Source organism: Diadema setosum, chromosome 9, assembly GCF_964275005.1.
Source record: "Diadema setosum chromosome 9, eeDiaSeto1, whole genome shotgun sequence".
In the NCBI taxonomy this organism is placed as follows: domain Eukaryota; kingdom Metazoa; phylum Echinodermata; class Echinoidea; order Diadematoida; family Diadematidae; genus Diadema; species Diadema setosum.
This window is the reverse complement of record NC_092693.1, coordinates 20041250-20055394: the sequence shown is the minus strand read 5'-3', so window position 1 is coordinate 20055394 and position 14145 is coordinate 20041250. Positions and strand designations below refer to the sequence as shown.

Below are 14145 nucleotides of genomic sequence, written 5' to 3'. Positions count from 1 at the left end.
TGGAGCTTGACCTTTAACACAATACCCCCAAACTTCCCCTCGTGAATCTTGACCTGGTAATTCATGTATACACTAAGTTTCATGAAAATACCTTCAGACACTGCAGAGATGTCCACTCTTACATGCATATGCCAAGTTTCATTTGGGTACCTCCAACAGTTCTACAAAAATCCACAAAAAATGTCCGCAAAATTGATTACGGACAGAAGGACAGATGGACGGACGGACAAACCGAAGACACAATGCCTCCACGGACACTTCGTGGCAGAGGCATTTAAAAAAAACCCTCTACCATTCACAGGAGTTTAGTCACCACCAATATGCTTCATGACTGGTTTATCATATCATTCTGTATTTTTGTCTTAGTTTCAGTCTTTCCTTCCTTAGTATTTCTGTCACTGCAACACGCACCGGGTATTCAATAGGCTTCTCTTGAAAGTTCAGACTCTCGGGTCATTCTTCTCCCTCTACACCTTGTTTCACTTCTTTCTCCTATTTGTCTTTTCCGCTTTCATAAAGGACTTTCAAGCATTAATTGACTAAAGAGTCGAGTGCAAGTCCAAGTACGCCCTCCTGGATTGGCATGCACGAGGCAAAGAGTTGCCATGTAGTTAGTGATTCCAACCCACACAGGCAGGACGTGGGTTCAAGTTGTAAGAGGACCCATGGACAAAATGCTGTATCGCCCCCCCCTCTCTGTGCAAAGAGCGGAGAAGAATACAAAAACAAAAACAAATTGTGCTTTGGGGAGAAGATTCAGTGAAGATATGATGTGCTGAGAAGCTCCAGGCATTTGCATATTGTTTAAAGAGTAACTATATCTAGACACACATACACACATTACAAAAAAACAAACAAAACAAACAAAAACACCATTACACGGGAAGTGGGCACATAAGGCCTAAACTAATTGCAGCTCATTTCAAACACGTCACATCACGTCATGTCAGGTCACATGCCATTCAACAGGAGAGCATCATGTGACTCGCCATACCTTGCTTTGGGCAGTAGAGGGCGGGGTCATGGTAGAACTGAAGACGAGCCATGAGGAGAGTTGTGATGCTGACAAGGCACTGGGTGGCCCTCAGAGTAACGTTGTTCTCATCCGCCACAGCTTGCCTTGAGTCAGCAAGCAGTAATAGCAGACTCTTCGGAGAAATACAGTAGATCAACTATGAGGGGAAATTTTGTCTTTGAAGGGAAATAGGGTTACAAAACACATCAGTGAAGGTTTTATGAAAAATCCCACAATCTGTGTAAAAGTTATGCAATTCTAGAATAAATTTGGTGCTGCTATTGCTTGGATAGAAAGACTACTACAGACTGTGAACTCACCTATGGAAAATGATATACAAAGAAAATAAAAATAAAATTCACATATTATTTACATATATTATTTACCTCTTTCAGAAAGCAGAGGGAATATTACCCTATACATACGTCTTTGACAAGTCGAGGAAATATACTTTTCAATGAAAAAAAAAAAGTGATACACAAGGGTATTAAAGTGAACTCCAAAGTCTCACCTTAATGATGGCAGGCCTCTGAAGGAATATCTCCGCAGGAAAGTCGTGGAGTACAACATCTGTGATGAAATCACATGACGTCAAGACCACATGCGATTGGGGGCTGCACAATGAGCTACAGGGAAGAGAATACGAACATTTAAAGAGAAAAGATGAAATCACGGTTCTGGCCGTACTTCAAGTGAAACAGTGTCTGTAAACCATTATTTTACACTACATTTGTATGTGTTAATATCGGAATTTCACCACTATTCCTAGTACGAATCACTGGGTCATGGATCAAAATTACTCTTTCTTCTGAGCATTTGTACCCAGTATTTATTTCTTTGGATTAAAATACTGTTATTGATTTTGTCATGGAGAATGCAGTATTGTGGTAATCTATTTAAAGTCATCTGTAACTTGGTGAGGAACTGAATCTTAAAGGTGCATAGTCCCAGTAGTGTAGAGGGCGCTGTTGATGATACTGCCGATCACCGTTAGCATTGATACGAAGATTGCCGAAGTTGAGCTGTCATCAAGAGTAAAGCGCGTAGGTGTTGCTATGTAACGTTGCCTTCGTTGTCTTCTCTGTGCATCACGCAGTCTGTAGTAATGCCAGGGTGCGTGCATATGTGCTTCTTATTATGACATCACAAAAGAAGTTTGCTAAAGCTGTCATCCCCCTCAGCTGAATCATGAGCCGAACTGTGATCGGACCACTGACTACAGTGGATTGGACTTCTTCGGACTCTGGGAAGTGGGCCACAGCGTAAGCGCTAAAGAGGAGTCGATAGCGTAGGTCTCTATAGGAAACTTGCCTATATTGTAATATGAAAGTTGCAATCTTTTTGTGAGTCAAATCTTTTCGTCATTCAATCACTATGAGAGATATCTAATAACCCTTAATAGATGTGACACACAATAAGGCCGAACAGTGTACGCCAGTGTACAAGGAGGGTGTTGCTCTTCGGTTCTCATTGTTCTCACAGTTTTAATGAACCTTGACAAACTCTCAATATCACTTACTCAGCTTCAGTATCACTTATTTCAAAGACAGATGCAACTGAAAGATAACCAGTGTCTATATTTTCCTCCGCTATTACAGGGATGGTACAGTTTCCGTTGAGATGGGACTACAGGTTTCCAACATTTTTTGATGATGATTTTTTTATATGAGAAATCTCTTATGAAAAATGAAAGAGCACATAGTTCTAAGAAGAATTCAAAGTTCATTTGATGAATATTGGTTTGAAATGGCTGAGATATTCAAAACAAAGCAATCTTAATAAACGGCAGGACTGAACTTTTATTAAAATCACTTTGTTTTACTTTGTTTTTGAATATCTCAGCCATTTCAAGACTGATTTTCATCAAATGAACATTGAATTCCTCTTAGAACTATGTGCTCTTTCATATTTCATAAGAGATTTCTCATATCAAAAAATCATCATCAAAAAACGTTGGAAACCTGTAGTCCCATCTCAACCGAGAGTTACTCGGTTGAGAGCATACAGTACTGAGAGTACTGTATGCTCTTTAACATTTCATAAAGAGGTTTCTAAGCATCAAGCAAAAAAGCTAAAGGCTGAATCCTCATCTCAACAGATACTGTACTATCCCTTCAAGACAAGAAATGGAAGTTGACTCCCAGGCTGGTAGGTATACAATACCATCATCTATACTCACCACCCTAAGCAGGCAGTCAGAGGATTATACTGGACAATGGGCCAGTTCTGGTCTATTCAAGTAAAACTTGGAAATTATTATACTATCCCTGGTGGCTAACATGAAGATAATGGAGAGAGTGCTCCGTACACAAACATCTACGTTCTGGGGAGATACTGTTCCTCATTAACCCGTTCCATGAAGAATTCTGAAATGCCAACAGACTTTAATGCGCAGGCCACCAGGTTCCCATATGGAATGGGTTAAAACTTTGAACATAATAATTTGTTGATTTCATATAGGTCTCATAGACATGTTTTTTTTACAGGGCTCCTTGATGAACTATTATCAGACAAACCACAAGTCCTCTTTGGTTCACCCAAACAACAAAGAGTGAGGAATAGCAATTCAAACACCACTTTTTCATATGTGCAGGCAGAAAAAGCTAATAAAACTAGAAATGTCGCTACAGCGACTGGTTATACCCCCGCCAAACAACATTTCATAAGCTTTGGTCAAAACAACATTTCATAAGCTTTGGTCAAAAAACTGAGGAAGTAGTTAAATCCGCAAGATCTTTCCTTGATCTTCTGCCATTAATATGCCGTTACCATGGCAACGTACTTTCGGGTACTGTCGAAAAATGCGTCTTGCACATCTACAACCAAAGGCACACATCTGTACCAAGTTTCATGGAAATTGGGCAAAAACTGAGGAAGTAGTTTGCAACACAAAATTTTCCATCATTTTGGCTCATAATATGTGAGCTGTTACCATGGCAACATACTTTTTGTCACTGTCAAGAAATGTGTCATGCTGACCTATATCCTAAGACAAACATTCAATATGAATTCCATGAGAATTGGAAGAACACTGATGAAGCAGTTTTGCCATGAAGCATTTTGCCCTATATTTTACCAATAACATGCCGTTACCATGGCAACACACTTTTTGCCACTGCGGAAATATGTGTCTTGCACATTAACATATTCAGATGAACATCTGTACCTAATTTCATAAAAATTGATCAAACACTGTGGGAGGAGTTCGCGACGCAAGATTTGTACCCATTTTTGTCCATAATATGCCGTTACCATGGCAACGTACTTTTGGGTACTGTCAAAAAATACGTCTTGCACATCTACAACCCAAGGCACAGACCAAGGCACACATCTGTGCCAAGTTTTATGGGAATCGGTTGAAAACTGAGGAAGTAGTTCGCGACGCAAGATTTGCAACGGACCGACAGCCCGACAGCCCGACCGCCCGACCGCCCGACCGACCGCCCGACCGACCGCCCGACCGTCCGCTGATTCTTATATACCCCCTTCAAACTTTGTTTGGCGGGGGTATCAAGACCTGGTTGTGGTGCAAATCTTACTCAAAGAAGTAAGATTCATCTCCTTCTTTTTTTCTTCCCTGAATAATACACAATGATTTGCAGTTTGTAAGCTTTTTGTGTGTGAATGAAGTGAAGTCAGAACATCAATTATTATCATTTAAACACGAATCACCGCAGGATACACAAGAGTTGGCATATTGAGTCCACGCAATTTAATGACAGATATGAGAAGGTGGCAGCTGCATTTAATAAGGTTCATGAACTTACACACCTCCCAACAGCCAGAAAACGCGAGCACAAGATGTGGGACGGCTTGACTTGGCTAAATGCCACGGAAAGCGGAGAACCCTGTTCTGGTTTCACTTCTAAGTGCGTAGGTCACTAATCTCATTTGAATGCAAGTGTAAACATTGAATGTCAGATTTGGGTGCATGAGTGAACTCACCACATGTGATCAGGCAAGGTGGGACACAATATCTGTCATTTTTATATTTTCTTTTCCGTTTCACCTCAAGTTGTTTGAAAGTCACACACAAAGTAATCACACACCCGGGTAATAAATCCTGTCAAAAAAAAGGTTTTTGCCTGCAAACAGCTTTCCTTCTCAAGCCTTATGTTAAAGAGAAAATCTACCCCAAAAATGAATAAACTTCAACAGAAAGAGAAAATCATTTCCTACAGAACAATACAAAAATGACAAAAATCAGATAAGAATTCAGGAAGTTATGACATTTTGAAATTTCACATCTTTTTGAAAAACATTTTTTGACTTCTGTAGGGAATATTTCTCTCTTTCTTTCAATGTCTATTTATCTTTGGGGTGGATTTCCTCTTTAACGGAACAGGGCACGAGACTTACTTGTTTGTTGACCGAAGGACATGGACGTCTGTAGCTGTCAGTGGTAACCACGGAAAAGTTGAGAAGACCACACCTCGTATACCGTCACCTCCTTTGGGTTCATGAAATGGTCAGAGAAAAGAACACTCACAAATAAATAAAAAAATAGTTTTGTTGCTGACACCTACAATCTTTTTTTTTTATCATCATTACACTGACTGCCATGGCTGATAGTTTTCCTTTCTCTCTCTCTCTCTCTCTCTCTCTCTCTCTCTCTCTCTAATATAACATATATAGTAGGGCAGATATGTAGCAAAAATTGGTCGAGATGCTCACATCCGGCGGAAAGTATAAAATTTTGCAAATAGGGGTATTTTGGGGCGCTGATTTCAAATATTGCCGGATCCAAGAGATCTGACCACGGGGTCGGCCGCCATTTTGAATTCCAATATGGCCGCCATTATAAAATGAATTTAAAGATCCCTATCTTCAGTTCTGAATGACCTGTGGCACCAAAATTTGGTACACATGAGCTTTTTGACATATTGAATTTGATGACAGATTGATTTGAAGTGTCTGACAAATATCGAATGGCCGCCATTTTGAATTCCGATATGGCCGCCTCGACGAAATATTCAAAATCCCTATCTAGATTTCTAAGTGGTGAGTGACGCTGAAACTAGGTGTAAACAAGTATTTTAACATACTGAGTTAAAATATTAACTAATGTGATGTGTCTGACAAACGCAATGCCTGCTATTTTGATTTCCAATGTGGCCACGAAGACAAACATCACGACTAACATTAACGGGCATGTCAAGAAGTGCAGCAAAAAGGAAGCATAATGCACCTTTCACTGACGTCACAATGTAAATACAGCAGCGCGCACTCAATCAGTTAAAAACGCGCGCTCAATCAGGTTGCCTAATTTACAAACCCGAGATATAGATTTTCAACACTCCAACATGGCAACTATGTATAAAAATTAAAACTGGCTGCCGTGCAGCTTGTCAGAAATATCAAATAAGTCTGTTATTGAAGTCATCATTATCACCATGCTTTTATGTATCAAATTCCAATGGCTTTTGTCATTCAGAACTGAAGATAGGGATCTTTGACGGCGGCCATATAGGAATTCAAAATGGCGGCCGAACTCGTGGCCAGATCTCTTGGATCCGGCAGTTTTTGAAATCAGCGCCTCAAAATACCCCTATATGCAAAATTTCATACTTTCCGCCGGATGTGTGCATCTTTTTCACATATCTGCCCCACTAATATCCCATAAACTTTCAAGTGTGTTTATATCATGGGTGAAAGTGTAATACTCAGAAAGTAAAGACAATTCAACCGTCATATATATGTCATCAAACATAGCTTTTTGCGTGGGGATCAAACTCGATGCGAATATGAATTTCAGTTTCGGTGACATCATCGCTGGATAAGGAGACTACTACGATTCATGATGTATAGGGAAATACAAAGAAGATCCCACATATATTCATTTTCCTTTGTAACGAAAGAGCCCTTGACTTAATTGTTTCAGAGAATAAGGGGAATGATATTACCCTTAAAACATTTATACCGATATCCTTGTACCCATTTATATTCGGATTTTGGTTTCATTTCAACTGTCTCTCTCTAGGGGGGAGGCCCCCTGATGTTCCACGCGATGTATCGCTATTGCGAAAAGCTATCGCCGCGGCGTTTCATGACTTTTTTCTTTTGAGTCTCCCGCATCTTTTGACACCAAATTTGCGATGCCTGGGCGCGCGGTTCCGAAGTTGTGCATAAATATGTACGTGCATGTCAGATCAAAAATTGCTCAAAAACATGAATTTTGTGTACAATTTCAATGCAAACTGTACTTACAGGCAAATTTCATAAAAGCATGATTATTTGGGGGTTTTATTGATTAAAATCAATTATATTTTCTTGTTCGGAACAATGTCGCGGACAAATTTCATCGAAAAAACAATGAAAATCATAAAGTCGAAAAAACACAGAAATACATTTATAAGAAATTCAAAAACAATACTTAAGAAATTTTTTTTTCTGATGGCACAATTTTTTTCTCTTATATTAGCTAAGGACACTAAAAAAGAATATTTACACAAAAAATGTGCCTGTTTTGAGCTTTATTTAGTGATGTATACCAAATAGTCTGATTTCATGCATCATTATGCATAAATTAGCATAATTTAGCATAAATGCTAATTTTCTTTAAAATTAACTTCATGGTACTTTAGATTACATCATAGGCAATGTGTGTGCCAATTTTTGTCGCGATCGCGCGGTCGACGGCCGAGATCTGGAGAGGGGGCCTGGGAGCCCCCCCGGCTCTATCATGTACCTAATTTGCTATGAATATTGATTTACATAATATGTAAGTGAAAACATGTGAAAATTCTGAATTCCGCAGGTTTTCTAAATTGGATCTAATTTTGATGGAATAGCTACCATTCCATTTGATACAGCTTTTGCTTAACAAATTCGATTTGGAACATGGTGTGGATTAACAATGCCTTGACGTGTAGAATACGTGCTGAATGAATTATTTGATTTGCCAACCATGTAGCTCACTGAACATTGCTGCTTTGCACTACTACGTCAGAAATTTGAGAAAAGGTGAGCAAATCTTTTTTCCAACCGTACATTTTGTCACAGAAAATAGAACGGCCGAGACACGGGGTCAAAAACAGCTAAATGTCAATACCATGTGACTTTCACGCTCGAGTGGCAGCGACTGCATCGTACAATGCACGAAACAAGCAGTGCTGCACGAACATGCTCTAAAAATAGCAGTCTATTCAAGACAGTAGATGGACCATGAAACAGCTGGCTCTCTCTCTCGAAAAAAAAAAAAAAATGTATTGAAAGAGGGAAAAAACACAAAAACAAAGGCGGAGAGAGAGACAAAGAAAGCAAAGGATGCAGTGACATACACAAATGCCCCAGCCCCATCCCACCCCCCTAAAAAAGGTTTCTTTGTGTAATTTGTTCCATACATTTGGCACGTGTGTACAATGGTTTTAACCTTCACAGGTAGTTTTCCACTTCATTTCTACACTGTGACAAATAAACCAAGCTAAGAGGGAGATCAGCACTTCATTCTTTCCCCCAGACAGTCATAAACACACTTGACAAATTCGGGCAGTGACATACCACAGGATGTCATTACCTTTAATAGTCAGGAATTACTCAAGGCTCTCATCTGCATATAACATTAATCTCATGTTGTTATTTTTTCAATTTTTTTTTCTGTTGTACTTCCTTCACTTTCACTTGTTGGATAGGTGCCAATGGGCATCATGCCAGCTGCATTTGTCAATGACCTATTCGTATGTGAGAAGAGAGTGTGTCATTTGAATGACGATTCTGGTGATGCGTCAGTAGAATCATCATTCAGGTGACACATTTTGGCTGTGTATAGCAGACTAGAATTACAGAGGGTAATTTGAATTGCACAATTCAAATGATGGTCTGGCGGTGTTTACCAGTGATGATTCTCCAGAATGACTAATCATTAGAGTCATGTGTACGAATTGACTTCCATATCAAGCTTTGGTGGGGGGGGGGGGGGGGGGGAGCTTACAGTGACCTTGCGACCAGTTCTGTAGAAAAAATGTGTGCCTCGAATATTGAATCGCTCATGGGAGCCTTCACACCTGTTTTTAGAAAGGATAAATCCAAAAAGCAATACTGCTGTCGGGAAAGATTGTGTCTACTCTTATGTACCACCACTACTCCTACCACTGAATCCCCAAAACAGCAAAAAAGGAAAGTTAAAGTGTAACTGTACACAAAAATTTAATTTTCTGACATTGTAGTTTATAGTATTGGTAATATCACTGAGAAATTTGAAAGTATGACGTTGCTCCCATATAGAGATATTGAATTAAAACAATCAGTACCCAAACATCTAAACTGCAGGCGCCTTGATCTAAACTAGTCGCCAAGCTTTATTGATTGCATTTGATTGCATACTGTGTAGTTCGATAACTTTCTGGGCAAACTTCAATGTTTGGTATCACTTTTTGAACTTGCACACACATGTAGGTTTGTGTAGTTGATCAATAAGTGAGGTGATACTGATAGAAAGTATTTGATACTACTTGCAGATAGAGGCAAACAAAAGAAACATACACATGCCAAAGGGTTACGCAAGGCTACCAATAAGCGAACTAGCTTCTAATGCAGCTCGCATGGTCATGCACGTATGTTAACCCATTGAGGATGGGCTGATTTTGCTACAACATGCATCTCCCATAGACTCTTGCCCGAGTATACTCGGAACTTATCCTCAACAGGTTAAAAATTGCTAATTCTTAGTTATGGGCGTTTTTTGTGATGAGCAAGAAATTTTGCTAGGGTTCTAAGGACATGTTCTTCCACCTCACAAATTTGAATTTCAGGGCACCGACACATTTTCAAATTTTAACGCTCCTATGGCATCGCAAGCTCTGTTGAAGAGTGACTGATGCATACGGGTACCTGGAAAGAAGCAATGCCTCCTCTCCTTGCTCTGAAATGCAAAACTGCAGACTCTGCGAAGCCTTCCTCTATCATGTGTACAGATGATAATTCTTATAGCATTATCAGCATTGCAATTTGAGTTTCTCTGCTCATGTGAAAACGGCCTATCTGTTGCCATACTATTCCACGGCATATCAGATGTCATTGCCTACACCACCCTACACCCCCCCCCCCCACCACAAAAAAAAAAAAAAAAAAAAAAAAATCAAGGTAAAAAGTAAGAAACAAACAGCTGATTTCAAGGGCTGGAAAGATCCTCTGCCAATCAACTTACCGGATGATGACTTTTCTTGCAGCAACGGGCGTCGCAATGGGCTCCTGCTACCATCGGTTGACAGGGCAACACTTGGGGGGAAATAACCCCTGCCTGTCTCGGGTGACAGAGCGGCATGCCAGGAGGGGTCGTTCTTCCTTTCTATAATGGCAAAGTGAGTGCAGGTGTACATGAAAAACTTTGTAAGTCAGAGATAAAAAGACAAGGAAATGTACGATACACTCACAATGACAATACATTAGGAGAACTATATGCACTCAGACAGGCACTAATGCAATTTACTTGTTTTGCTCAGAATCTGCTCATATTTCAGTCCTGATACTCTCATTTTTCCACTTTTATTCACTCTAATTTCTTCAAGCGGACTTCCTCTTTAAGTCATGATGCTCCTGGGAGTGCTGCTGGGCTTTCACGGGTTAAGGTTTTAAACCATAATTTTTTTTTATAAATTACTGCATTCATGTGGCCCACTAACAGTTGCATGAACTACGGACAGTGTTCTTCACTACTGAGCTGTGGAGTATTCATAACCTTCCAATACCGTTTATCATCTACCAATGTATATCATTTATAATGTAATGTTGAATCATTACATGGAAAATCTTGGGGTAGACTACAGTAGACATCTGTGAATGGAAGCATGCAGATATATCATATTTAAGGCTTTGAGTTTTTACCAGTAAGGTAAGCCCTCTGTCACTCTTTGCCTTTTACATCAGTCCTCACCATTTTTACCGTACAATGCAATGGGTATATGGTCCAACATTAGTCAAACAAATTGTTTACAGGGGAAGGTGGGGGGGGGGGGTGGGGAGGAGAGGCACTGATGCACGGGTCTGAATGCGTCAGTAGGATCGAACTATGAGCATAATGTAACTGTGGAATGCTTAACCCATGATGGGAAGCCAAGTGGGTTTAGACTAAATTCAATAGTTACTGCATGTATGAAAGTGTGCATCATTTGTTTTATAGGACAGAGGACAATTTTTTTGTTGTTGTTGTTGTTGTTGTTGCCAGAAATCAATTTTTGATTATGTAACCTGATGGCAAATTTACCGGTTGCATTTCCTTTTTGCCTGACAGGCGCAAACCGAGCATCCAGTACTTAAAGCCATGCATCTTGTATACAAATGATGCACAGGACAGAGTGGATCGGTGAGAATTGGATGCACAAGTTTAACTTTGGAACTGTTTAAAGGGATCACACAGTTTTGGTTGAGACCTAATTTCAGGTTTCTAACATTTTTTTTGTGAAATAATGAGAAACCTCTTATGAAATATGAAAGAGCATGTAATTCTATGAGGAATTCAAAGTTTATTTGATGAAAATTGGTTTTGAAATGGCTGAGATATCCAAAAAAAAAAGTGTGGGGCCCACATGATCACTTTGTTTTACTTTGCTTTTGGATGTTTCAGTCATTCCAAACCCGATTTTCATCAAATAAACTTTGAATTCCTCTTAAAATGGTAATCAGTATGCTCTGTACTACATCATAAGTGTTTTCTTGGTATCTCGCAAAAAGCTAAAAGCCCGATTCTCATCTCCACCAATATTGCACTATCCCTTTAAACCCACGAGCGCAGCGAGTGGGTTTTAGACTGTTCCAAAGTTAAACAAGAACATCCAATTCTCACTGATCCATGAAATAGGCCTGTGCATCATTTGTGTTATAAAATAGGCCAGTAAATTCATGAAATACAACCATTTTCCCCATCATGCGTCCGGTACACCTACAACACTGTACAAGACTTGAGCCATGCGTTCGGATTTTACCTGACACATGGCCATGCGTTCGAATTTTACAGGACGCATGGCTCAGCGTGGATCAGTAAAAATCAATGTATGACAATTAACCAATCAGATTGCAGAGATTCTAAAGCCCATTTTATAAAAATTAATTAATGTTCGTTAAATTTACTGGATGCATGGTAAGCTAACCGATAGGTATCTCTTACTGAGTGCATTCAAACGCTTGCTTAGTGCGTGAAGTCTTGCTACAAATGCGAGATAACAAGTTTACAGTGGCTTTTGTCAGTGAGGCAACTTGTAGCCAGTAAATATCAACATACAGCTCTCGACCAATGAGAGTGCAGAATCCTCTTGACTATTTGTAAAAAATTCTTTGACCCACCTTGACAGTGATCTGCGCCCTGCATCTCATACAAGCAATATTGAGAAGAAACACTGGGCGTGTCAGCCGGCAGACTCAGCAGCCTCTCCAAGATGTCATCGATGAGAGGGTGTAGGCCATCCCCGACGTCGTACCGCAGCTGGGAGAGGAACTCTACTGCACCGATCTTCACGAGGTGCTCTACCGCAGACGCATGCTGGATGGGGAGAAAAAAAAATTGGGTCTCAATATGCAGAATTCTGCAGAGCGTCTGGTTAATCATACCTGCAGATTATACACCTGTACTACAAAATAAATACCTGTTGGAGTTGAAGAACACATAAGTACCTTTCACCTACCTCTGTGAGGTAAACCTACATGTGTACAAGTTGATTAAAGTGAAATGTGAGAAGTGTGCCTCTTTGGCACTGACTACTAGCTTGTACAATACATTAAATAGAACATCCTTGTGGATACTGGGTCTGAACTAGTCTGAACTATACAGGATAAATAATACGTATATGTCCAATTTTTATATCAGAGTACTTCTAAGGAATAGTCACTTTTCTTTTTGCAATTTAAGAATGTGTGAAAAATTTGAGTATTAAATACAATATCATAGAGTCAATAATTTTATTACATTACGGATAATTTAAAGACATACATGTACACTGCAACAGATGATAACACAACAAACATGCTGATATTTTTTGCGGACATGTATTTTCACAAATGGCATCTGATCAAACAGTTATGCTGTGTGGTCTTCTCATTATCAAGATTATTGCAAAAAGGGAAAAAAATTGTTCAGGGGAAAGTGTGACTTCTCAAACAAATCTTTTTGTCAAATCACTGCTTAAAAGGACATCAACTCTCAAAGAAAAAAAAAGTTTTAGTGTACACTATAGTAGTCACTTGATATTGCAACCATACAGTGTGCTGGGACAGTGCGTGCAGGGCAGATTTTTTGTTTTCATTTTTGTCAATATTTTCATGCATGTTATGTTTGCAATCAACAGCCTACATGTACGTTTGTACACATGAAATTCATTTAGAAAAAACATGCCACAAAAAATTTCAACCTACACAGTATCCCTACTGACATGGTCTAAAAATGAAAGTGAAAACATTTATGTCTTCATGATTAATTTTCATACTGATTCAAAAAGAAAAAAAAAAAAATCTGTTCAGATATATTTCATATTTATGCTGGTAACCTGCTTGTTTGCTATATTAGAACATGGCCCAGAACTAAAGATTAAAACACAGTATACCTCACACAAGTTAACATACATGGGACCAGGGAAACTTTGTTGACTTATATGCACATAAGTTGACAATAAAGTGTTGGTTTATATGCATGCATTCTACAGAGTACACAGTATCACAGTCATTTCTGGTTATTAATGAACATGCGCAAAATGGTACATGTACATGTAGTACCTGAGACTGACTGTAAAAGTTGTGAACTCCTGTAATTAAATGATCTTTGCATTTTGTACCTTTTAAATACATACGTAAATGACAGGACCTTTGGAATATATGTAGTTAGGCCAAGTTCATCAATAAATCTCTGCAGAAAGCATTAACAAGCCTATCCATAACTGTACATATATTTTGTACCACTGATACACGTGTACAATTTATTTCCATAAATGATATATTGCTAATTGCGACTTGTAACTTTTAGGAAATTTCACAATTTGTTTCATTTGCGACCGAGAAGTAAAATGACAGAAATTAGATACAGGGTGTCAACCATTTTCCCATTATAGAAATGATTGAACAGGGTGATCAGTTATTTTAACGCCCCCTCTGTCATTAAACATCTAAATCTGAACCAAAAAACTGCCACATCACCTTGATTGATCAAA

The 14145-nt window shown here is 39.1% G+C and overlaps 1 protein-coding gene across 1 annotated transcript in view; it reads right to left on the bottom strand.

The window, feature by feature from the left end:
• LOC140233210 (rotatin-like) overlaps positions 1-14145 on the bottom strand; it is an 89045-nt gene that overhangs the window by 66582 nt on the left and 8318 nt on the right. The window contains exons 3-7 of the mRNA XM_072313323.1: positions 12293-12488; positions 10161-10301; positions 5375-5465; positions 1527-1641; positions 995-1148 (exon numbers count right to left, since the gene is read on the bottom strand). Of these exons, the coding sequence (XP_072169424.1) occupies positions 995-1148; positions 1527-1641; positions 5375-5465; positions 10161-10301; positions 12293-12488 (697 nt within the window). The remainder of the gene's footprint in view (positions 1-994; positions 1149-1526; positions 1642-5374; positions 5466-10160; positions 10302-12292; positions 12489-14145) is intronic.